The sequence below is a fragment of the Rhyacophila brunnea genome, unplaced genomic scaffold, assembly GCF_057557595.1.
Source record: "Rhyacophila brunnea isolate RB1 unplaced genomic scaffold, BYU_Rbru_1.0 scaffold_9, whole genome shotgun sequence".
Lineage (NCBI taxonomy): Eukaryota > Metazoa > Arthropoda > Insecta > Trichoptera > Rhyacophilidae > Rhyacophila > Rhyacophila brunnea.
Window position 1 is genome coordinate 20,760,401 of NW_028233361.1, and position 27,804 is coordinate 20,788,204.

General features: G+C 39.6%; 1 protein-coding gene across 1 annotated transcript in view; it reads right to left on the reverse strand.

Annotated features, from left to right (window-relative positions):
• Nucleotides 1-26,766, reverse strand: part of LOC147063380 (uncharacterized) — a 174,896-nt gene extending 148,130 nt beyond the window's left edge. The window contains exons 1-2 of the mRNA XM_085960064.1: nucleotides 26,107-26,766; nucleotides 11,768-11,890 (exon numbers count right to left, since the gene is read on the reverse strand). Coding sequence (XP_085816190.1) covers nucleotides 11,768-11,890; nucleotides 26,107-26,766 — 783 coding nt within the window. The remainder of the gene's footprint in view (nucleotides 1-11,767; nucleotides 11,891-26,106) is intronic.
• Between the last annotated feature and the right edge of the window lie 1,038 nt (nucleotides 26,767-27,804).

Below are 27,804 nucleotides of genomic sequence, written 5' to 3' on the forward strand. Positions count from 1 at the left end.
CTAATAAGTATAACTGAAAAATGTGCACAAATTTTGCCTGATCGCCCATAACATACCTAAATTATTATGGTTTGGTCAAGGCAGAGATTAATTGAATTTTAAAAACTAACCGGCATAATCTGCAAATTGTTTTCTTAGTTCAATAAAAATAAATAAATATTACTGACAAATTTTAGTGTGCACTATTTATGTCGAATCTTAATAGCCTACCTCCACCCTTCGCCACTGCTTCACGGCTAGGATTGGTATTTATAACTATTTTGATACAATTGTATACAATCCAACGGCAATTACTGATTCAGAAAAATCAATTTAATAAAATTATATTGTAGGTAGGTACCTACTCTAAGTACTAAAAGCTGCTTTTGTGTATAATGTACATATGTGGAAAAATGTATGCAACATATGCCACTAATAGCCCGTTTACACATGCGTTGATTTACTGCTGGCTGTACGTAGTATCACGAGCATAACAATAAAATGCAAATGTAAACGTGCAAGTTGCAGCACTGCATGCATGGATCAAAAAGTTCAGCGACTTACGCGATAGTACCTAGTAACTTGCGTGACGTGTGCGCATGCGCGGTAGAACGATCTATATCTATACGAAATACACCGTAATCAAATTTTGCCGTAGTATTTATTAATTTCATCACGTCTGGCACATTTGAGACATATTTTAGAATTGTCATTGTCTGAATGATAATAATGTTATGTAAGTACATTATTTAATATAAATATATTTAACTGTTTACTCCATAGAACAGACTAATAAGATCGAAATACACAATAAATCAGTAAGTATAAACCTAGATTTTAAAGCCGGATTTTATTTATGATAATGGCGGTCAGACCATATAATGATTGACATATTATAAAGCCTACGGGATGTTCTCAAATATGAGCGATATTGAATGCGCGTTTCCTTTACGTGACAAACTTTAATGTAAACAGACGTGACTATTAAAAATATCAATTCTTTGACACTTGTTTTAAGTTTATCCCATATTTCTCTACACTCGAGAATTAAAACTTGTTTCAACCACTCCTACAAATTAATGCAATTACAATATTATTTCTGTGTTATCTGGTAAACCTACTCTTTTCGGTGAGTTATATAACATGTTTCATGGAATACGCAACACAACGTCTTCAGCAAAGAAGCGTTTTCGCTCGTAGAATCCTTTCGAAAAATCCTGCGCTAGTATCGGGTGTATATCCTTTATTCTAGCTTTATGTTTCCACGCAAGTATAGCATGTCTGAACCGAATCCGGTGTGGGCATATGCTTATACGATGCATAAATGAGGTTTGACAGAGCCCCCACTTTGCGAGTGTAATGAGATTCAGACCGCGGAGTACATTGTGGTATCATGCAACATGTATGACTATCCCGGAGGAGTTTCAGCCATACACGCGGCAAAATCGGAAGCTGTTGCGTAGATTAATGTAGGTATGACTAGATCTGATTTAATTTGTGATTTGTTTGGTGGCAATGTGGTTTTATAGCGAACGCCAAATAGGTAATATATTTGTCATGATTTATCTATCTGACTGTCTGTCACTCTGTCTGTAACGCATGAGTTGTCTCTCTCTGACGCAAATAAATTTGCACGAGTCTTTGATGCGCAATCGCATAAATAGAACAGCCACGTTGCATTTCTCTCATGCGCGCTGCACTTACTCGCTTAGTCACGGATATTCATTTTTTTCGCACGTTTACCCACGTAAATACACCGGCTTTATCGAAATGGATACCTACCAATCAACATTGGTATTAAAAACGACGTTTTCTTTAGTTATACATTTATGTATAGTTATATATTATTATTATTATAGAATAGGTTCGTAAAGATATGGATCCTGATTGATGATTTGATTGAAAACTGTGGGAATAATTTTTATGTGTGAGTGTGTTTTTTTGTTCAGTAATATATTAAATTAGGTACATCTAAGTATTAAAAATGCAATTTTACTCATTATATTTTGATATGTATGCCGAAATAATAATATTTTAAAATTTTAATTGACGATTTATTTAAATAATATTTTTATTTTTTCTATAAGTAGGTGAGAATGTTAAGCGAATGATGTATGCTCAAAAACCATCTGTCCCAAGATATTTTCTAGGATTTTTATAATGGTGTATGTTTCTCAGATATTTCCAAGTTATCTAAGAACTAAACAATTCATCATAATAAGCTACATAAGCTTTCGATCTCAACTGACCGCGAAAAGTTCTATTCGACAAAAATATCGTACAGCTAAAACAGCTTTCTTTCAATTGTGACGTAAATATTGGATACGATGCTCATCTGTTTTACGATACTTATAAATAATTGTCTTTTGTAAAAAATATAGGTATCTATTCAGTAAGGTTGAACAATAAAATATAATATGTTATTAATAATTATCCAATAGTCAGAACATGAACAAATAATATTACAGTTTATATTATCTCTGTGACCAAGAGGCAGTGGCGAAGGTTGGAGGTAGGCTGTTAAAATCAGACATAAATAGTGCAAACTAAGCCTTTGGCAGTCATTCATATTTGTTTTCATTTAAGGTGATTCATCAGTGAAACGCCAAATAATTTTCTACCATAGGCGCGACGAAATTTTGCACTCGCTCCCATTCTGAGAGAGCATGTAGAGCTGGAAGGACGTCATTTTGCTTCGTGATGGCGACGGCCGTAATAATTCCTAAATCGTGTAAAGATGACTTTATAGATTATTATTGTCACTGATAAAACAATAAACAGAACATTAAATGGACACATGTTGGATTTATAAGACAAATAATATTTGGTTTGACATGCTTCATTTGCACCCGCGACCCGCAAACCGCGCATCGCCTAGCGACGATCTTTTTAGACCGTGTCTCGACTAATGCATGGCCTTAAGGCGATACATCAGTGAAACGGCAAATAATTTTCAACTTATTTTGGACTCGCTGCCATTCGGAGAGAGAACGTCGAGCTGGGAACACGTCAATTTGTTTCGTGATGGTGACGGGAGTATTAATTCTTAAATCGTGTAAAGATGACTAAAACCGTTACCCATTTACTTTTAAATGAAACATTGCAGTGAATATATTATTATTGTTACTAATATAACAATAAACGGAACATTAAATGGACGCATGTTGGATTTATATGACAAATTATATTTCGTTTGGCATGCGTCATTTGCACCCGCGACCCGCAATCCGCGCATCGCCTAGCCACAATCTTTTTAGACCGTGCCTCAACTGAGGTATAGCCTTGTATGTCACCGTATTACAGATAGTGTTCATTAGTTAATAATTGTAAAATTATATTAAACCCTGCGTAATCAAGCCATAATATAGATAGATAATAGTCAGAAAATATTCGTCTATCTAATGTCTAAAAACGGCTCAATGAGGTCACATGTACAATGTAAATTCGCATGGCGAGTGAGCAACCGTCTGCCCAACGAAGCAACGGTTTTTCCATACGTGAATGTGTGATAACCACAAGGATTTCCACGGTTTTCATGTAATTCACCGCCAAAAACTTATAACATTGAACTTTGAACCCCCGTCTACTGCCATCGCTACCACATTAAAAAACAATTATCAACAACTAACAACTTACTTACAAAAAACTTACAAGTGTTCTCCAATCAACGATCAAGACCGCCGAGTGATTACCAAGCAATCACCGTCTAACGATTGACAAACCAACACTGCAGAAGTAAACAAAATCATTAAGCCCCCTCCAACAAAAATCCATATTCCAAAATCCACGCCCTTTTTTTTTAAATTTCTTGCGTCAGTCGCATTTCGGCGGCCGTCCAAAGCGGGCGGTCACTTTGCCCTACGCGCATCGTATTTTTTTTTTTTTCATCGTATTCTCAATTTGGACTTGCAATTTTTTCTCAATCCATCACCTCACCTCTATACCTACATCAAGCCCACTTTGGACTTTTTTCTCAAACTTTTCAGTCATTTATCTCAATACCTACCGCACTTAGCCAAATCACGCTTTTTCTCCCGTCACCCCATTTTTTCATTCTATACACGATATACCTACGTCAATTTTGACAACTCATCGTTTCTGAGGTCCGCTCTACCCCCCTCCGTGTCCCTGTCCAATTTTGGATAGGGACCATTTTTGGACCGCGGGCCCAAATTGACCTTCCCTGACTGGAAGTCAAGGGACCCTATCTGGACCCCGACCCCCGACTTGAGCACCCCTGATAGCCAGGTGGGTAGCCGCGTTATATACATAGCATTACTACCGCCTCGCGTCGGCCGCTCACACCATCCCAAAAAGTGCCAAAGTGTTAAAACACTAACACTGTATAGACGCCAAACTACCGGCCGTGTAACGGACAATCCATCTCAATACAGGTTCCATCCGTTCGCTTCTTTATCCCTATTTACTCGCCATCACGCTATCGCATGCCCAAAATGATGCGCACTCCTCCCCAGGAGGACCCTGATCCTATCGACCCCGACAACTCCCCAACCCTCGCGGCATCCACTTCAGGATCCACTGCCTACGCACCATCTTCGGCCAGAACTGCCAAAACAAAGCAACGTTCGCCCAAAACACCCACAAAGAAAACGACAAAAACTACTTCTCCAACCACAATCACGGAACCGGAGGCAAAAAAACCTAAATCAAGAAACCATCAGGCGCCCCCCCCCCCCACAAGAAGACGAAGACTCTTCCTCCTCTGGTGAGGACATTGAGATACCGATGGACTTCTCCAGGATAAACCCCGACCAGCATGACGATATATATACCGACGTTTCAACCTGCCTGAACGAGGTAATAACGGCCTTCCGCGGCAAACAGGCCGGCGCCAAGGAACGAATAAATAATGCACTGCTGAGCCTATCGGAAGCCCACAGCCGGCAGAATCTAGCCATGGCCAAGCTTGAACGGAAATCTATCGTCCAAGAGGCTAGAATACTGCACTTGGAAGAAATGTTGAAAGATAGGACCTCTGGCCTCAAAATACAGAAGAAGGCTATTAAGGACTTGCACGCGTAAACTAAAATATTAAAGACCATCCAGCCTCAAGCGCCCACAAATGCCCAACCCACCGCCACGACACCTGCTCTTATGTCATGGGCCACAGCATTGGGCAGGAAAAGCCGCCCTCCTACGGCCACGATAGCAACACATGCAGCACCCTCTACTTCCTCCGCCTCTGCCAACCAACAGTTTCCGTCCCTGCTTCCCCTCGCCCCCAGACCGGGAGTTCTCTTCTTCCCGACCGGATCTGGGGAGAAGAAATCGGATACCACGAAGGAGATCCTCAAGAAGGCCTTCGACCCCAGGTCCCTTGGGGTTCAAATTACGGGTATCCGTAATATAAGGAACGGAGGCGTAATTGTTCACCCCCGTTCTGAAGTCGAGGCCAAGGCCCTTATGAAAGCCCTGGAGACCTCGGAGGCTGCCCTACGAGCCGAGCTCGCCGGGAAAAAGCAGCCTCGTGTAATTATCTTTAACCTTCCGTCGACTCTCACAGAATCACAACTCCGGGAAGCTATCTTCAACTCCACTAAGGAACAGACCAGCCTGCCAGAAAGGGCATACCAAGATATCAGACTGAGTCACAAAGCCGGGCCTAGAACAGGCAGATGCCACTTTGTGGTCTTCGCCCCGGCGGCCATCTGGTCTGCCCTAATGGCAGAAGACAGACTTTACATGGGGTGGGAATCCTTCCCTCTCAGGGACTACGTTGGGGTAGTAAACTGCAACATATGCCATCTCTTCGGACACATGGCCAAAGGATGTTCAAACAAAACACCGACGTGCAGCCACTGCGCCATCTCCGGCCACGACCGCGAGGACTGCCCCAACAAAGGAAACCCACCCAAATGCGTGGCCTGCCATAAACACAAGCAGCCGTCTGACCATTCCACCGGCAATCTCGATTGCCCAGCAAGGCTACACGCTGAGCTGCGCGAGAGGGCGATGGTGGACTACACTGCCACGCGATGATTGCCTTCGCTCAGTTGAACGTCAACCTGAGCGACGCCGGCTCGGCGGAGCTAATTGAGACTATGCGGGCCACAGGCTTGTCTCTGGCGCTGGTGCAGGAACCGTACCACTGGGGCTCTGAAAAGGGCCCCAAGGTCACTGAAAAGGGACTCGGGTGCGCGGGCCTTGTCGTCAGCGCCAGATGTTTAGAGCCAAAGGCCTGCGTCTTCGCTCTTGACCCTCGCCTTGGCGTGCTGTCGCTCTCGCACCTGTCAACTGAGCTAGTCGCGTGTGCAGATATAAGCTTTCCCGGAGGAGGCAGCGTGGTGGTTATCTCCGCCTACTTCAGCTTTAAGAGCACAAAGGAACACGTGGCATCAGTGCTCGACGGCATCTTACGCGCAGTTGGTGGCAGGGATGTCATCATCTGTGCGGATGCAAACTCGCAATCCCCCCTCTGGGCGCCCGTGGATATCCCCCTGTGCGACGCGGACGTCATCGAGGAGTTGGTTCACCAGCACAACCTGGTCGTCCTCAACGACCCCAACAGCATGCCGACTTTTGTGTCGCACGCAAACTCCGGAAGCACCCACATCGACATCACCCTGGCCACTGAGTCCGTCGCGAGACGAATCAGCGGCTGGAGAGTCCATGAGAGCGCTTCCATGAGTGATCACCGGTTGATCACTTTTGAGCTGGCCTCTGACTCCTCGCACGATGGCGTCTCTGACGTATCCCCACCCCCGCCCACGCGATTTAGAACGCGCGACGGGAATTGGGAAAAGTTTGAAGAGGTGCTTTCCAAAAAGCTTGACAGGACATCTAGAACCCGATTTCCGGACCTACACTCGGCCGCCTCACGACTGACTGAAGACATCACCGGATCAGCCGAAGCTTCACTCGGACGCTGCAAGCCCAAGCCACCAAGCCAGTCGCCGTGGTGGACGCAGCATGTTTCGCGTCTGCGTGACCTTTTCAGAAAAGCACGCAAGGCCCATCAACGTGCACGCCTGCGCAAGCAACCACCTGCCTCCATCGATCCCCTTGCAACCATGGCCAAATCCACCCGAATGGAATACAAGAAAGCGATTACTCAAGCCAAAAAAGACTACTGGCGTAACTTCGTCACCATTGAGGGAGGTTCGGACCCCTGGGGTCCTCCATACCGTGCACTGAGGCTGGGACTCAGACCGACGAGCCTCTTGTGCGGCATCGAGAAACCGGGTGGCGGATTCACCAGTACCGAGTCTGAAACGGCTGCGGTCCTACTCGAGGCCCTCATCCCCCTGGATGACGAATCCAGGGATGATGACGCCATGAGGATGGCCCGCTTTGAGGCTTCTCTTCCCATCGACACGGATCACTCATCGTTGCCTTCCGAACAGGAGATCAACCACATCATACGAACGTTGATTGCTGGCAAGGCCCCGGGCCCGGACTGCATTGACAATTTACTTGTCAAACGCACATGGGCCATCGCCGCGCCAGAGATTACAGCCCTCCTCAGTGACTGCATCAGAAGCGGCACGTTCCCCGACTGCTGGAAGAGGGGCTTACTTAAGGTAATCCCCAAAACTGGCAGCCGAGAACCGTCTAGCTCCAAAGCCTACCGCCCTCTAACACTTCTGCCCGCTCTGGGCAAAGTGCTGGAGAAGCTACTGTGCCACAGGATTGAAGCCCACCTGGAGACACACTCGCCGCTTTCCGATAAGCAATTTGGATTCAGAAGAGGCAAATCAACAGTCGACGCCATAAGGAACGTGATTGCCATTGCTGAAAATTCTCGCCGTAAATACGTCCTAGGAGTTTTCGTGGACATTGCAGGTGCGTTTGATAGTGCGTCTTGGCCTCTTATACTTCGAAAGCTCCGGCTGAAGAGACTATCAGGAAATTTGTTTGCGTCAATTCAAAGTTATTTCACCAATAGATCGATCGAGTTTCGAGTTGGTTCAACCACAATAAAGAGGAACACCAGCATGGGATGTCCCCAGGGCTCAGTCCTCGGGCCCCTTCTCTGGAACGCACTCTTCGACGATCTCCTTAGAATTCCGCTTCCAACCGACTGTACTGTCATTGCCTACGCAGACGATGCGCTGCTGCTGGTCGAGGCCGACAGCAGGGCGAAGATTGAGAGCACCGTTGGCGAAGCTTTAGCATCAATTGAGGCTTGGGGTAGATTAACTAGACTATCATTCGCACCTTCCAAGACAGAAGCCATTGTCCTTAAAGGACCGAGACGACTTAGCTGTTCGAGACTACCCACAGTCCGATTCGGTGACACGAGAGTGAAAGTGTCGAAGATCGTCACCTATCTAGGCGTCAAAATGGACACAATGTTAAATTTCCTACACCATGCCGAAACCCAAGTCCACAAGGCTGGGGTGGCCTTCCAGAGGATCGGCCGCATGGCTGGTGAAGGATGGGGCTTAAAAGTAAGGGCGCTCAAGATCGCCTACGGCGCCATTTTTATGGGAATCGCGGCTTATGCCGCCAGTGCTTGGTGCCCGCGCATTCCCAAAAGTGTCAAACTTAGAATCTCTCTTTTAAGAGGACAGCGCATCGCGCTTCTGTCCATTACCAAGGCCTACCGTACTACCTCAACTGACGCGCTCCCGGTCCTGGCCGGCATTCTCCCACTTGACCTGCATATTCAGGTCAGCGGTGCTTCAATATTGCTCCTCAAGGGCGAGGAGGCCGACGTTGGTGATTTTCACCTCGTCCCTCCCCCTCGGCTAGCTGGCGAAGGAGTAGCATTATTGAGGCGCAGAATTAGACTCATGTCGCTTAACGCGGCCATTACGACCTGGCAGCGAAAGTGGGACGAATCGACCAAGGGCCGGCACACATATACGTTTTTTCCAAACATACAGTGGCGAATGGAGATAACCAAATATCTGACTCCAGACCATTACACCAGTCAATTTGTGACTGGTCATGGTGGATTCGCTGGCAAGCTCTTCGAGCTTGGACTTGTAAGCCGTCCGACATGTCCATGCGGAGGGGAAATACAGGATGCCAACCACATCCTATGGGAGTGTCTGAGTATGTGCTCCGAACGGGAGGAAATGCTCAGGTCGGTCCAACCAGCTGTTGGACCCATCGGCCCGTCCGACCTGGTTGCTACTAAGGCCAATTATCTTGCTTTCAAAAAATTTGCGGCGTCTTACTACGGGCGTGAAGATCTCTTCACATAAATTTTGCTGCCTGTATGATTAGCTTCGTTCTTTAATTTAATAAACAAGTAGGTTCATTTTCTTTTTAGTAATTTCCATGTGCTTTTTCTCTCCCTGGCACTTTGCATTAGAGTAAACTCAGTAAACTCAGTCAGAGCTCACTTTGAGCGTAGCAATCTAAGTCTTGGGCATCTTCTCCCAGGACACTCCCAGGCCAATTCTTAGATGCTTCACATCACCAATTGATGGGTCCCGTGATACTCTCGATTAAGACCGAGGGTGGTACGGGGCGGGTTTGGTGGAGGGAGTTTAACTTCAATGTATGTCACCGTATTACAGATAGTGTTCATTAGTTAATAATTGTAAAATTATATTAAACCCTGCGTAATCAAGCCATAATATAGATAGATAATAGTCAGAAAATATTCGTCTATCTAATGTCTAAAAACGGCTCAATGAGGTCACATGTACCCGGAATGCGCCAGTCAAAACGCGCCATGTGGACAAGGCCTAATGAATTTAAAAAAAAAAACTATCTTACACCATCTGTAATAATATGTATTCTTAATTAAAGAACCACTGGAAACGTGTGAACTATTTTTGTCGGATCGCCCATAGCATACCTTAACTATTATGGTTTGATTAGGCAGGGCTTAATTGAATTTTAAAAACTAATCTACAATTTGTCTTCTTAGTTCAATGAAAACAAATAAGTATAACTGACAAAGTTTAGTGTGTTCTGTTTATGTCGTTAAGATCCGCCTACCTCCACCCCTCGCCACAGCCGAGAGGTAAACTGGGTTAATCGAAAATTTGCAATCTTTCTGGTCGAGTCAAAAAAAAAATTGTCCCATTTCAAACGCATTTGATTTTAATCAAGATACGTATCATCTATGCTGAAATAAGCTGACGTATCTACCAACATTCATCGTTAAACAAACGAAAGGGCGAAAACAACAAAAGAATTATTATTTTGCCTTGACTGGAAAAAATACGTTTTTATACGTAATAGTTTGGACTGAAGGAGGGATTCGGAGGGTATTTTTTTGTGTGGCAACATTTGGCAGCAATTTCTCAACGATTTTAGTATGGTCGGATTATGGAAATGATTATAATATTATTCTACGTATTGGAAACCCAATAATTATACTTCTCGGAGTGCGTGTATGACCATGTTGTTAAACGTGAATATGTAGGTACCTAATGTAAAATTATTATGGCGAACTGCTAAAATTGACACCTCGCTTTGGTTACTGATTTAAGCTAAATTCTACGATTTTTCGTGATTGTTTATCTATACCAGACATGTTAAACGCGTCGATCGCATCTTAATATGTAAATAAAATTTCTTTTATTGTGTTAACTGTAAATTTACGTTGGAACTGCATTGTATTATTAATTAATTTAAAAAAACGCATTTTTTTGGTACTTATTCCACTTTTATTGCATACATATATAAATAAAAATTTAATATATAATACAAGTGGAATAAGTACTAAAAAACTTTGCGTTTTATTAAATTAATCATTAAAATAAAGTTTCATTGAGATGTTGACCATTCAATTGTTTTTATTCGCCAGCTTATACGTAAAAGTTCTTTTCAAATTTACCATAAAGATGCCGCGTGACTTTGTTATATCATTTGATTCGTTTTTGCCAAATATGAGAATATTTTGATGATGAGTGCAATGAATGCCCAATTGAAAACCAAAACTTATAATTTTCATAAGGAATCACGGAAAATTGAATATTTATTAGCAATGGTGATGTGTTATTGTTTAATTTGTAATGCTTTGATGTCCTCTGCTACAATTCGCTTGTTTAAGTTGAAGAATGACAATGTGAGAGCGTGGTAGATCACTGTCAGTTTTTATACTGGATAGTAGATCACACACTACTTGAAGTTGGACACGCCTGATCTTTACTGAAATCGGTTACATGTAAATTGTACGTATTATATTTCACCGTAGCACAGTTCACCGTGAGATTTCTTATCGGAAAGTGATGACCGTATACTATTCGTTATAGCACTGAGGTGAAAAAAATATGCGTTGTTCGTGGAGCAATGCAGACAATAATGTTCATTCAAGAATAAAAACCTAACCTAACAAATAATCCAGTATATCGGCTATTTTCAAAATTCTATGACATGAATTTTATCTCAGTACTATACGTCCCAAAGAGGTTGGACGGTCTTTAATATACGACCATATATTTCTGATACAACATTTCACAGTGAAGTGTGATACGGCGAACTGCATATTTACAAATTTCCGGACACGACTAAAATCGATTCAATATATAAGGCGTTTTAGTATCAGTACATGACAGGCCTAGAAAGAAAATAAATCTCAGAATAAACTTGTTAAGCTTGCTAATATTAAAAAATTTAGTTACCTCAGTAATATTTTTTCAGGTGGCGACCGGGATATATCGCCATTAAATTAATAATAAAAAGATTTTTCTACAGCGATACTTACATACATTCACGCTCCACTTTCAAAAAGGGGTCTCTTCAACATCTGGCACATGCCAATAATTCAAGATTTATTGTAGTTCGAATTTGTTTTAACTTAAATAATGAGTTTTTTTTTTGGGTCCAGAATTAATGGTACGGAATGCAGTGAAAAACTTACGGCTTCATCAGCTACGTTGATGCAGTCGGTGAGCGTGAGGGAGACAATCCGAGGAGTGAGACACGCCCAGAGACCAGCCTCCGTTACTTCATTACAGCCAGCCAGCTCCAACTCGAACAGAGCCTATAACACACACAATAATGTAACGATTGGCATATATACGATAATACTGAGCAATGAGTAAGTATACAGAGAATAGTTAAGAATCTACAGAATATAGGTACTATGAAAACATCGAGCATCTATATTTAACCACACAGTTTATTTAAAACTCAATATCATAAACTCAAATCTCAATACCTAATTGAGAATATCTTGGTAGAACAAATGTCATGCATAGTATGTAATCGTGTAAGTCGGAAAATTACTTATCATAAAACGATATTTTAGAAGTATGTAAGTATTTTTTTTATTTTTAAATACTACACCAGGTTATGGGGCCCAATGGAAGATACCAGTGGCGAAGGGTGGAGGTAGGCTATTAAGATTTGACATAAATACTGCAGACTAAATTTTGTCAATCAAACCTTTTTGTTTTCATTGAACTAATACTACAATGCATAGATAGTATCCGAGCCATAGTAGATGATAGTCAAAATATCTAAAATTATGCCATTAAACCATACATCATTTTAGATATTTTATAGATAGAAGAATATTTTTTATCGATTATGGTTTGGTTTAGGTAGAGATTAATGAATTTAAAAAAACTAACCAACCCCATCTGTGATATGTATTCTTAATTCAATGGAAAAAAAATAAGTATGACTGAAAAAGTGTACACTATTTTTGTCGGATCGCCCATAGCATACCTAAACTATCATGGTTTGGTTTAGACAGAGCTTAATTGAATTTTAAAAACTAAGCAGCACCATCTGCAAATTGTATTCTTAGTTCAACGAAAACAAATAAGTATGACTGACAAAATTTAGTGGGCACTATTTATGTCGAATCTTAATAGCCTACCTCCACCCTTCGCCACTGGAACATACTTCCACAGTCATTTATTTTGTTGATATATTTAGCTTGACTGTCGCCGTGAAATCTTCGTTGTCGTATTTCCTTGACATTAATTCGTGCTCATTACAGCGGGTATTCTAAAGCGATAGCATCTCTTGAAAATGGCCTCTGCAACGAGCCCAAAACGTCAAGATAGGAGGAAGAAGAAGATATTGTGACAACTTAGAAGCTCACCATAGTTGGTTGGATAAAGCAGCGTATAAATAAATATTATATTGCGGATCCTCTCCACCTGCGGCCTGGCCCATTGTCCATACGTTTAATTTCACCCCGTCACCTATTTAATAAATCCCACAATTTAGTCTTTTCACGGCATTACATGAATTACTCTCAGATACAGAATTATTATTCACATTTCGAAATAAATAATATAAACTTTTTTTTAACACAAAGTTAGCGCTGAATCTGTACAAATTTATTACAGGCTACTTTTGTATTCTGAATATAAAATGGTTATTAAATAATGCTGAAACTACACAATTGTCAAGATAAAATAATCTTATTCCATTTATCTATCGATTTACCTTTGCTTAATTTAATAGTTTAAATATTAACTTTTAATCAACTTTGCAAGCACCAAAATTATTCAAACGAAGCTGCTCATTTGGCTTTTTTTGCCATCACGTAATCATTTCAGTTGATTGTGACCTAATCCAACCTTATTCAACTCGTCGTACGATTTTTACAGTTCATTTTGTTACCGGTCAAATATTTTGCGTGTATTTTTTGACACATTGTCAGTTGAAAATTTACCATTTAACACAATTGATTGTTTCTCTACCGCATAACGCATAAAAGTTGTACAACCATTCTACTAAAATGGTAACTCTTTGATAGTCATACAGCGAAAACTAATGTCAGAATTCGGTAGAAATGATCGCACAACTGAAGGCTGTATTTGCAATCTGGTTTTTTAAAAACTGACTGACAATTAGTAAAGACTGACATTGTTTTGGATCAACTGACACTTGGACATGTTTGTCCAGCCCATTTACGCAAAACCATTTGTGATGTACCTACACGAAAGTGTAACCGGAGAGCCAGAAATGTCGATTCCAAGGAGATTGCAGCAACTTGACCTCTCATACCTACGGTTCTTTATGGCGAATTTTACTTAAAGACTTACACCTATACCAGATGAGGCATATTTTAACATCAATGGGTATGAATACGCAAAACTGGCGTATTTGAGGAGAAAAAAAACTTGTAAGTGATTTAAGAGAGGCCGTTACATGCTGCGAAAGTTACTGTTTGGTACTGTTTTTGGGCTGGAGGCGTTATCGGGCCGTAATTCTTCAAAATTATGAAAAATCGACTGTTACCGTCAATGGCATCCACAGTAGGAAAATTTTAACTGACGATTTGTAGCCGGGTATATTTTGATTTGGAAAACATATGATTCTAGCAGGATGAGGCCACAAGGCATATTACTGCTCGTGAAACACTGCGTAAAAAAGTTTGATGGCCGCTTAATTTCAAGATTTAGCGACTTTCATTGGCCATGAAGATTGTGCGATTTGCCACCGTTGGATTTATTTTTGTGGGGTTACGCGAAAGGATATTAGGACCGTATATAGGTACCAACAATCTGCAAACTCTTGGCACGCTTAAGGACAACATCTGTAACGTTATGTCCGAGATGGAGCCCGAAATGGGCGAAACGGCACAATATAAGTTAAATTGTTATAAATTAAGAGATATTATAAACTTTAATTTAAAAGGATCGCCTCATAAGCGAAAGATGTATGATCAAATCCCAGTCTGTCGAAAGGCAAAATTACACCAGCAGACTCGCAGACCCAACCAGATTCAACGATCGTCGTGAGCAATCGTCGACTTTAAAAATAGCAATATCATGGAACGACTCAGCTACCAACTCGATCGTGTTGACGATTGATTTGATTGGTTCATAATATACGCTCAGTTGCTATGGTTAACAATAATAACTTTAAATACCAATTGAAGGTGACATTTAGACAAGTAACGCATTCTCGATTATATTTACTGGGATATTATTTTTGTTTTGTATTATTATTGTCTGTTAAAATAATGAATAAAGTCAGGCAGCCTTCATTTCATCATGAAAACGTAAAATTTGTGTTGGCATATCAAACGCAAGACAAGACACGCACGTGCGGTCACTCTTGGAAGCTCGAGGTTAATTCGGATATTTTCATACTTTCTCGGTAATCTTCGACATGATCGTGCCCAAAAAGCAAGAATTCTTATAATTCGGTCACGACTCCAGGGAATGACTCAAAAGTGACTTTTCACGATCGGGAGCGATCGTGGCAAACGGTTGGCCTAAGAATCTGCCAATGTAATTCGAGTTTAAGATTTTTAAAATAGATACTTAATGCATTCCATGTTAATTATTTTGTATCAATAATGTGAATATTCAGTCATGAATAAAAAAAATACTTAAGTAACTAAAAATTTTCTCTCCTTGTTGTGTTGAATTATATACCTAACTAAAGTTTTTCATAGTATTTTGAAGTAATTTGGAGAATAGTAAACATTATGATATTATGATGTCCTTATTGTATAACAAACAGCCAAAATACAAGAAACTTAAACTTATTCTTAAATCTGAAAAATAGGAAACCCCACCGGCCGTTGTCCTCTCGACAGACCTCCCGAAAGATCGAAAGATACCTGGGACTCGACGTTTCAAAAATCTGAATATAACGGACCTGGCAGTCTAAAACAGCGCCATGCAGAAATAAAAGAAGCCGTAAGAATAGCCGCCGCAATTAATCCGAAAGCAATTAAAAGAAGGAGGAAGACCACACGGTGTAAACTCAAAAGCCTAATACAGTATAACGAAATGTGTCCTTATAGTTTCACAGTCATTTCTTAAAAGAGACGACTTGAGTAACACTGCTCTCCGCCAATTATCTTTTCTATGAGCTTTGGCAAAGTGCTTTCGGAGACGCAGTTCCTATATCCAATTGATTGCAAATAGTATTGGATGTCCTAGCACAGTTGTGCATAACCCGCCATGTTATTTATTGTGGCCAAACGATACAATCTATTTCTATAAGTTTCATATTGATGCTCAGTATATTAATCTTCCTACTAAGGCTAATTTATGTGTGTAAGCAATCACACAAAAACCGATGACCGGAATTATATTTTCACACTGATGGTAGCAACCATAAAAATTGAATCTGACCTCAGTTTCGCGTGTCTTTGACGAACATGATGAATCCGATTCGTCAGAAAATTGAAAAGGGTGCCTCCGAAGAGTTAAAACCAGTCACAACGTCATTAAATTTAAGAAAGATGCACATTTCTAAAAAAATGAATGTAAAATATTACCCAAACCATAACAAAATTCCTACATTTATTATTTGGAAAATAAAAAATACATTGTCATTTTTATCGTATTATACGTTGGATCTTTACGTCACTAAATGCGCTACTGCCTGGCCTCAAGACTCTTTCCCGGCATGCATTGTTCCGAGTTAACGAGAGCCATTTTGTACATAAGTGGTGGAAAATGACTGGAGTATTTGATACCTATTTTAGTCTCAATATCTTTTGTTTCATTACTGAGGATAGTGACTACCAAAATTACAGGGTTTGTCAGTGTTGCCAACTAGAATTTTCAAAACTCAGTAGATTTTTTAATTTTTTCTTGAAAATATCGGTAGAATGACAAAAATGTATGAAATTCAACGATTGTATTTGGTGAAAGCGTGTATATTGACATAATCTTACAAGTGTCATTTAAAAAATCGTGTAAAAAGTGACTTTTATTCATCACAAATATCATAATTTCGTCTTTTCCTGACCAAAATTTCATTAGATCTACTGAAATTTCAGTAGACATGGCAACACTGGGGTTTGTACATAATATATCCTTCCATTTGGAGTGACTCTGCGCGTATATGGTTACTTCAGAAAGTTTCGTAACAAGGCGTGTGTGAGCGGGGGAGGGCCGTAGAAGTGCAGTTACGGTGAACGTGCCAGAATAGAAACTGAACGAAAAATCCATCCTAAAACGATCAAATTATGGAGGTACGAACCTTCGTATGATTATGATAAAAAGTAATGTTTTATCGTAAAAAAATGTGTGTATGTAATACGAAAAATTACGTTGTTGATTATTTAATTTTTCGTAGGTGGGTATAGTTAATTATATCTAATGTTGGAAATTCACTATTTTCCCTTTTAGCACAATATATTATTATGAAGAGTTCTATGATTTTTATTGTTCCTGCATCCTGCACCAATACTAAATATCGAAGGTGTCTAGCTCCATCCGCTCCATGATAAAACATCTAGCATGGCGTATTTGTATTTCGCACTTCTAAAACTAATTCACTTTTTGATACGTACCTTGATTTAATATACTTACAAAAACCGATAGCCAATATTTTTACGCGATTTAATAAACATTTCGTGTAAGAACTACTAATTAAATTCGTCGTAATTATTTAGGATGCCCATAGCGTAATTGGAAAAGCACACTGGCGCGAATTCGGCGGTTACAGGTTCACGACCTGTCGGGTGTCGTATTTTTTCTAAAAATGATTTTTTCTTCTGGATTATTTATATTCATAATATTATTGATAGTAATTTATTTAATATTGCTAGATATGCTCCGTATCTGCAGCATCTGTGGATCGCACGTCACTAGTAGATACGTATTTAAATAATAATATCCTCGCTAGAGATTAATACCGCGATACTTGTACCCTCAGGCAAAACTCAAAGAATTCGAAAATTGATAAATAGGTTGTGCATAACTATCCTGATAGATACCTGCGTGCCTATGTCGCAAGAAACGTCAATCTGGTAAGCTATTTCTGACGCAAAACATGTCAACAATTTATTTATTCGCACACCACGCGTCGCGACGCTTTCTATCCGTACGTCAGCGAAGCGTAAATTCGACGCATGTTCGTAGGATACAGAGGCCCTTTGATAAAAAAACATATCGCTTGCGGTGCTTTTTTTTCAAAATCAAATTCAAATCTTTATCTATGTACATCAATGACTGATGTACACACGTGAAGAGAACATTGGTAATTTTACGTTTAAAGCATTTACTTCATAATATGAAAAAATAAGTGGGTACCTTACATACCTACATTGTTCTTACTTTATATATTCCTTGTTTTATGGGGCACATGGACGAATGCCCTTATCCCCATTCTCTTTGGTTAAGTATCGGTAGTTTAGGTTATAAATTTAAGAATTTATTTGTGTTTTGTACGAAGGTGTACAGGTTTGAGGGTATGTTGAAGTTAATCCGGCACTTGTGGAGAACCGGTAGAGGGGTTTTCTCTCAATTGGGTTCTGCTTTGAACCACCCTCTCTGTCTGTCTCTCTCAACCTTGGGGGTCATCGTTAATTTTCCGCAAATTAGCTACATATGTATAAATTTAGCAACATCATGTGAAAAATGTATACAACAACATAAAAAGTACAAGAAAATACGAGTGCGCTAAGTACCTACACCCAATCGTTAGAATTAAATTTATAAAAGTCCATCGAAACTCACTCTCAAGCAAATATAATATCATTATCATCATTTATAAATAGTACTACAACCCTTGGCGGATCTTGGTCCTCTTCAAAAACTTCCCTCATCCTGGACGATCCAGCGCTGACACTCTTCACTTGCTTTGACCGAGAATTCTTAAATCTCCTGTGGCGCAGTCCAGCCATCTCAATTTAAGCCGTCCAGGTATTCTCTTACCCTCGGGGGTTGCATACACAGCCTGCCTTGTTGGTATATCCTCCGACATTCTATGCACGTTTTCGATCGACCGGCACGTGATCTATTTAAGTAGGTAATATTTAAAATTATTTGGTGGGTGTCAGTTATTTCCCTTCCAATTGGTTAGTTAGTTATGTCTCTTGGTAGAACATATTATAATCTGTCCAATCGTTGCATCCAACTGCATCTTCGAATATTATGTTTAAATTGTCGCTATCACGGTAGTTAACGGGTGGCTAGAAAGAGTTTAGGCGTATCTCTCGCACGGAAGATGAAGAAGGAGAAAGAGAACAAAAATCTAATACGGCATGGTTCTCTAGGTAGTATCACCAAATGAATAAATCAGAATGCCACCGACAATATAATTTTAGTTTCAGTCAGTTTAATAATTATGTACTGAAATTTTGTAATGTAGGTACCTATTTCAAAGTGTATGCTGTAACTCGTAATTTATAAAAAGGGACCTAGATTTATACCTGGTGACACGTTTTCTGCATCCATCATAACAACCCATCTTTGTACTCACAAGTAGTTTTGCTGCCTTTGTTTGTTTAATGTTGAAGAGACTGACTTTATTTTCCCAAGCCAGTCGATCATCCCTTCCTTCGCGGATCGATTCAAACATACACGTCTGCACACGGGGATAATTAATAATTTTTCCTAAACTATGTAGCACAATATTTTTTGTATCTTTCATTATTACATACGTCAAGTGACTTAATAAACCAAGATGACGCCGCGAAATATCGTGTTTTCATTATATAACAACCCGTCTTCTCAAACTGTTTGCTAACCACCTTGGCTATGAGACACCGCCACTCCGATCTCTCCCGTTCTCTTAAAGAGTGCCGGGGCTGAAAGGTGTCAGTAGGTAAATTGTATGCTTAAATTTAGCAACTAATAAGAATAATCTACGTTTTAAGAATTGACGTACCTACCTACACATTCAACTGTAGATGTGCATTATTTAGGCTGTGTAGTAGAGACGCTAGCGGTGGCAGTTGAGTATCAATCACACATCTCTAATATAAATAAAATATTAGTAGGCAAAAATTTCGCCTTCAAATCAGTGCAGGCGGGTTCAAGTTCGCGCATTGTTTTCTCAATGGATTGAGTGAACGACTAGCAAACTTTTTTATTAGGTACTCGACTTGTACTATAATCCAACCCTAGCTCTGGATTCATGAATTCTTCGCCTCCGTGACAATTTGTCTCCCGATGCTCTCCTCTATAATAACATCTATCGACATGAAATAGAACTAACGATCTCAGTCAATATCAAACCTTTCAATCAAGCAGTTCACAAATAATCTCTCAAATGAATAATCGTTCCTCGCATGCTGTGTTTGCCCGCAATAGACATAAAACTATCAAAATAATAAAGCTATACTATCGTGTAATTTTAAAATAGACATGAAACAATAAACAACCATAAAAACAGCTGTGTTTAATAATGAAATATGTATCCAAATAAAATAAGCCAAACTAAACAAGAATGCCTTAGATACGTAAAAAAATCTTTTCTACACGAGACGTAAGTACTCTGACATTTAATCTTGTAAGTACTAATATTCACATTTTTCCACATTCGTAGCTCAGTGACATGCCTACAGTGTACAAGTTTTCCACGGTATAGCACTAACTTCACAATGATATATAATTATATTAATACAAATTATAAGACAAAAATACATCAGACATATTCATTTTAATTTTGTCAATGACAATTTTAATCACCTGTGGTTAATATCGATTATCCACTTAGGAATGACGGCAAAATTTAATATGGTCGTTTTTTGCTTACAAATATTGTTTTGAACGTATTTCTCAAGTGAATATCTTTATGAGAAACATCTTGAAATAATTTTGAATAATGAGGTCTAATTTTCCTTAGATATTTGATTCTACTGTTTAAATGTTTCACAACCACGTACAAATTCAAATTAAATTTAAAACTATCTTTTTATGTTATAATATTATTTCTGCTACACCCGAATCCACCCGGTGCGTGAGGTCCAATTGGACCCAATCGGTACATTCAATGTAAGACCAGACCTAATTGATAACATCACCATGAGATGTTTCATGTGACTCATAAATGTTAGCAGAAAATGCGTTGCATAAAGAAACATTTACACCGCTGCGGGGTTGTGTGATTGAAAACACGTGGTGTCGATGGCATGGCCCCAACCAGTGGGGCTGACTGGTCTATGATGGGACCCGGCGTGGCGGGTTGACCTGATAAGTGAGATATACACACATCACAAATCTGCTCTAATGGGAAAAAAGTCGCCTGCTTTAAGAGTATTAAAATTTTAAATTGTCTAGTTGTGTGGTGCAATTTTTGATTAGTGTGTGTCAATATTCGACAAATCCATAATTCAAGTGGATTTAAGTATTCAAAAATACGAAAAAATCGCTAAAAATACACCGAATATCCTTACTCTGACCTGAAACAATACTTAGAAAACGATTCTGTATCGCATCCCACTGCCTTTAATCCTAGCGATGGGTAGAGGGGCCCGCTTCAAGATGTGGGGGCCATGGGCGAAGGACATTAATAATTATCAGCACGGCCGTGTTTCTACCTTGTACCGGCTACGTGTTTTTTTCAAAGCTGGTCTGTTTGTGAGTGTTTCTTTTCTATTACCAATTAAACCAGAGCGTTGGAGCGGACCCTTTTTTGAGTTGCTCCGCTCCGCGACCTAATACTTGCTCCGGTTCCGCTCCAGGTAAAAAGTTTTAATAAGTAGGTATTATATGTATACAAATGTTTAAAAAATAAATAAAAAAAGTAGTTTTAAAATAATCGTCATCTTTATTATTAATTCTATTGAACAAATTTCAGACAGCAAATCGTCTCTCATTATTTGCCTCTTCTGTCAAAGAAGTGAGGTTATTTATCACTCGGCAGTGTTTATATTTCAAATAATTCCAGTGTTGCAAAGTGTCAAAATATACTATTTTCATTGGATTTTAGGACGAAAATTTAATAATAAAAAAAACATCCGGAGCAGTGGAGCACAACAAATTTTTGGTGCTCCGGCTCCGCTCCTGCTCCGGGTAAAATCCCATTGCTCCAGTGCTCCGTGCTCCCGCTCCAACGCTCTGAATTAAGCTACTATTTCACCACATTACTGTCATTGGGCTTAATGACCTGTTGTAGTATTAAAAATAATATATTATAATATGTATGTATAACAGGAAGAAATAAACATTTAAAAAAATTTGCTTTACACAGTCATGGGAAATATTTTAGGGAAAAAAAATAAAACCAGTTTAACTCGCTGACAGAATTATTCTGTGTCACATAACTTTGAAAGAAAGGAAACATTATTGTCTCCGGCACTGTGATTTTTGATTTGATTCGAAATATATTTAATTTTTTTATATCTGGGGCCTCCCAGTGTCTAAATCTGCTACTGATCTGATGCACAATTAATTGAAAAATTCACACGGAGTTATAGAATATGGGTAAGATAGCTTGCTATAATACATAATGTATTAATTTTATGTAGGATCGATGTTTTACTAAAATATTAATCAGTTATCTCCCTTCAGTTTGTCGTATTATACTGAGTAAAGGAATTATTGATGTGTTATCGTGACAGGCGAAATAATTATTCACTGCCAATGGCTTTAAAATAGAGATTTAATTAATAAATTCATCAGTCATCACATCACCTTCTAGCAATACTCAAATCAAAGGTGAATCTTATTCAACCTAAATAATATGTGCTTCGATGATATACCTAATAGTATCTATAATAATAATGATACACCATTCCATACAATACAATCTGAATATAGGTGGGTACTTAAGAAAAGGTTATATAGGTACATCTGACTCAAATTTGTAAGAATCACTCTTATTGCAATGTAGGTAAAGTTTAGTTTTAAGTATGTACAATTATGTCTTCAGGAATAACAATTCTCTTTAAAATATTTCATACAATTAAATTATTTTCTTAAGAAACAATAAAATAGACGTATATACAAATTGGCTTAGATTAGAAATTGACCCTTATTATATAGCAGAGACTCCATTTTTAATCTGCATATAAAAATAAAATGTGAGATTAAAATAAAGCAATTTTCATTTTTTACAGGTGTTAAAATTAAAATTAGACATTATTTTTGTCGAAGTAAAAGCTCTAAAAAATTTCGAATTTGATTGATATTATTTTTATAGGGAGTACAACCATTGATCAACAAAAAAAATCACGGGGTGAGAGTAATCGAAAAGGTTGGGAACCTTATACATATAGGTTTTATTCGATGTCCGTGTTAAAAACACTATAATAGTTTCGTATTTTGGTCAGCAGTGCTTCTACCCCCAATTATTACTGTGAAACGCTGCAAAACCCCTATCCGCCTACTCATCACGATAATAATAAATATGAAATGCATATTATGCACACTATGTAATAACTTCCTTTTTCATATCACCAACCAGGGCTCGAAATGGACCGGAGCGCCATTCAGGTTCGTAAAATCTCCAAAATTGTCGCTCCGTCTCGTGGACATTTTAATTTGACCGTCTGAGCTAGATTTAGGTACATATTAACAATAATTATTATAATGAAAAAATCACACATTTATTTTTATAAAATACGTATGCAATTAGATATATAATATTTTCGTAAAATTATCGAGCGCTAAAATATTAAATTTCATTTTGAGTGCTGTCACCAACCAAAAGTCCAGGTAGAGCTGCCGCTTCATAACTTCGCACTCCGGCTCCAGGATGAAAATGGTGTAATACAAATTTAAAAAATATTTTTTTTACATAATATGTTATCTATTTATTTTCTTATTACAACTGAATATGATTAAAATTTGATCTAACTTTATGCGTGGTAATCAGGCAAAGAGGGATATCAGTGTAGTAAAGAGTACAAAAAAAAGTGCAAAGTTATAAATCGTAATAGTATACTCTAATAGGTATACAAATTCGTTTACGAAAGGTTAAGATAATACACATATCATGTAACATAGTTTGGCCTTGTCAATCATATTTCGAACTGCAATATTATAATATTATCTTTTTCGGCCATATCCGCCTCTTAGTTGGAGCATATGGAGACCACGCGGCGCCTCCAAGAATCCCTGTCGCTGTTTTTCTTGCGTCGTTCCAGGTCATACTAGCATCCTGTAGCTCCGCCGTATACACTCCATACATAGTATTTAGCACCCGGTTGTATAGATAAGCGGGATTCTCTTCTGGCATCCGCAGCATGTGGCCTAGCGTGGTCCAACGTCGCCTCTTCACTCTCTGCATGATGACAGGCTGCTTGGTGCGTTCTCCATGTGGGTGTGTGCCACTGCACACCCAGTATCCGTCGCAAACACCTGTTCTCGAAGCTCAGTATACGGCCTTCGTAAGATGCCAAGATTCGCTACCGTAAAGCAGCACCGTCATAATACAAGTGGCATTTGGTTGAATCGAGTCGCATCGACTTGAATGTTGCTCCAGCCATTCCCATTCGGTTAGCGAGTTCTTTCTGCAAAATGCCATCTCCCGTGATGTGTACTCACAGGTGTTTGAAACTGTCGACGCTCTCGATGTTTTGCCCGTCGCTAATTAGAGGGAATTCTGAATCAGGGCAGGTGCTTTTGTACAAAACGTTGGTTTTCTTTGCGTTGATTATAATATAACAAAATACATTTAATTAGTTTTACATCACTTGCGGATGGACTACGTCTAGTTGCACTGACTGTTCGGTGACGTGTGTCTTTATTGTCGCTCGAGACAGTTAGTTTTATTTTCTGCGGATATGTTACTATAGTTTTATCAGATCACTTTGGGTATTGATATTTTCCACTTGTGTGTGGTGAGTGAGATGAACGTTATTTTATAAATGAAATTATTAAGATACGATTTACCTAGCTCACTCGGTGTATATTATATATGTTGTATATTATATTATTCTTATATTAGATAAGCAACTTTACCTACGCTGCGTTTGCTTTAAAATATCATTGATTTACAATTAGGGATTCCAATCCCGGGATCCCGAATCCCGGGATCCCGAGCTATTTTCGATACCTATGAATCCCGGGATTGATAAACATAATCCCGGGATTTCGGGATTGATTTTTTTATCAATTTTTATGGAAAATAAAATAAAAGCGAAAATATAACAGAAAAAATACTGTTAATAAAAATTATTACATTAGAAATAAACTGAGTTTGAATGAAGTTTGATATATACCTATGTGTAGGTTGCCGATTCATTTTATTTTTTTCACATAAATTATTAATAATGAGAAAGATTGGAACAAAACAATGCTTCGCACTTTTAACAAAGTAATTCCACCATGATTTCATACGTTTTACGGCAGTTTCATATTTGGCTGACTAATTAGATTTATGAAGCGGAAAGGCCATAAGGACACCATGATTTGCTTTACTATTTTAAATCTCGCTAACCCATTCATTAAGTCTTTACTATCAGAAACAGCAATCTCATATTAAATTCAAATTATTATTTATATTACAATATTATTTACTCCATTAAACTTATGTACGTCCAATATTGAACGTATACAATATTAACAATAAATGTCTCAAATAGTATAAACTATACTAGATTTATTTTTGACCGATTTTATCAATGTTATTTGTAAATATAATTTTTTTATATTAACAATGGAAAAAAATGTCAATCCCGAGACCAGTCCCGGGATCCCGGGATTGTCAAATTGTAATCCCGAAATCCCGGGATCAGAATTTTGGCTCGGGATTGGATTCCCTATTTACAATAGTAGGTTACAAAATAATAACATATTTTTCTTTCTGTACCTATAATAATTTCATTTTAATATATTCCATGTTGTGAACGTTTGAAACTTATGCATTGTAATGTTTATTTCGTGTATATAAATAAATTTGAATTATATTGATGACTCAATAATCGAACATCCATGGTCATTTTTTTTATCGCCCGAATAGATTAGTTAATGTTGAATAGGTTTTGTTTAGCATATGGATACGCGCACATATCGAGTTCAAATCCTTACAAGGAAATTATGTCTCTTATGTATTGTGTACCTATTGTTTTTATATCAGAATATTAACTATACTGTATGTTAAAATACAGAACATCCATAGCATGGTGTTTTACATTTTTCTAACACCTTACTTTCATAGAAAACCTTTGGAAATATTATTGAAATAAATTGGTATTGGAGAGCCCGTATATTCTGTCTGAAGAGGATAATAATAATAATATGGTGACAGTAATAATTTTTCCTTATATTTAGATTAGAGTAACGTATAATACTAAACTTTATGTAAGTAAAACCTGATAAGCGAGGAAAATGATATATCGTGCATTTAGATAGCTAACACAAAGTAAATTCACTTATAAAAACTTTGTTTTGTATCTAAATGGTGTACTGATTAATGTCTTGAATTTATTACAGCTGTCAGACTGGAGAGACAGCTGGTGTTTATGTGATTAAAATTTGACGATGATAAATGGGTCGTTGTGTGAATAGTATATACCTACCGGGTTGTTTATAGTTATGTTATATGAAACTTCTGGTGATTGTCAAGTTAAGTAAAAATAGAAAGGGGTCAAACCTGCAAATGATCTAGCAAAGCTTCCAGTCCGCGATCACCGAGACTACAGCAACGAAGACTCAATGAGTGAACGTGAGCTGAAGCCAGAGGGAAACTGGCTGGCAACTCCAGGGCATCTTCGTCCGTCGCCCCGAGTAGACTGAGGGCACGGAAGCCCCTCCTCAATAAGGAGGCGTACAGCCTGGCTCTACTAGCAGCGGGAGCGGCGCGAAGCTCCCGACATCGCAGTACGGGGACCAGCCCGCTCCACCAGCGCGGTCGGTACAGCGTGTCCCGCCACCGCGAGCAAACTTGCGCCAATGCACGACGCTCTCCCGGACTAAAGTACAGAAAGAACCTGTTGAGGAATCTCTCGTCGAGTATCAGCCGGTCCCAAGGTAAGTATCCCGGCGGAGGCTGAGCCCGAGGTCTGCGAGGTACGAGAGCGGGCCTGTCAGGCGGCGGAGGGGGGCGCCTCGTGGCCTGCCGCGCTGGCTTGTCGGGGGCGGCTAGCGCGGCGGAGCCTCCGCAGAAGGCGCTCGTCACTCGCTCCATGACACTGGCCCTCGCTCCGCTTGCCGCAGGGTGGTGTTTACTACCTCTCAGCCCGAGGCCGTTGATCCGCTTGGAGAGCTCCGCCGAGGCGCGCTCCACCACCCCTTGAGCGGACATCGAGGACATCTTTACCTTTACTTTCTTTATGGTGGCTCGCGGCCCACGGCCGCCGGTACGCGAGGAGACGTTCACCGGCCCCGTCGCCCGATCGCGGTTACCCGACTCTGCGGTCGCATCTTTCGCGGACGCCTGCGGTCGCGTGCGACAACCCGTCCGCCTATCTCTTCAAAACCCACTCTTTGCAGTTCAACGTAATCATATCGAGAGAAGAATCGATTAGTGTTTTACTAATAATATTAATATGTTATGTTCAGGTAATCCTTATTTTCCACAAGCTCACGGTGTGTTTGAGTAATATTTTGAAAGCACTCGTCAAAAGGGGTGGTTTTAATATGATAAGCACAAGTTACTGTAAAGTAAACAAATCACCGTGACCACTTTCACCACCGACCGTATTTACATTGTCGCGCGGCGCGTCATCGCGCGATCGATATTTCGCGACGACATGCTCCTTACGGCGTCGATCCAAAATGGAAAAATCGTTCGACCGTTCGCGAGAATTGGGGCGCCGCGACGCGATGAACGAACTCGGAGGGCGAGACGCCGACTGACTGAGGAGAATCGGCGCCTTGTGACGGTGGACGTCGGCTCGTGTTGTGCTTTCGGATAATGCGGAGGGTGACGTATGGATTGGGGTGGACGCGCAGTGGGGCGCACGCGCACGCGCCGATCGGGGTGGCCGCGCAGGCGCCGCGCCCTCCCTCAGTAACCGCTCGCGCTCCCACATCGTTTATTCACACAACATCAACCCGACTAACGACACAATAATAGTAATATATTAAAGTTATTTATATGAAAACCGATTCACGTTATGAACTTTCATCATTAAAAACGTGTATATTTTCGTCACGTCTTAAAAAAACCTCGAAAAAAGAATAAACATCCAAACAGTAGGTAACCGTAACTAAAGAATTCGACGGTTTCTTGCTCTAAGCCACGACATAAATCGGATAGAGAACAGATTACAAAAAGCCAATAAATGTATCTCTTCCAAAAACTATGCATAAATTCGGTAAGAATGATAGAGACTTGTTTTAATAATGT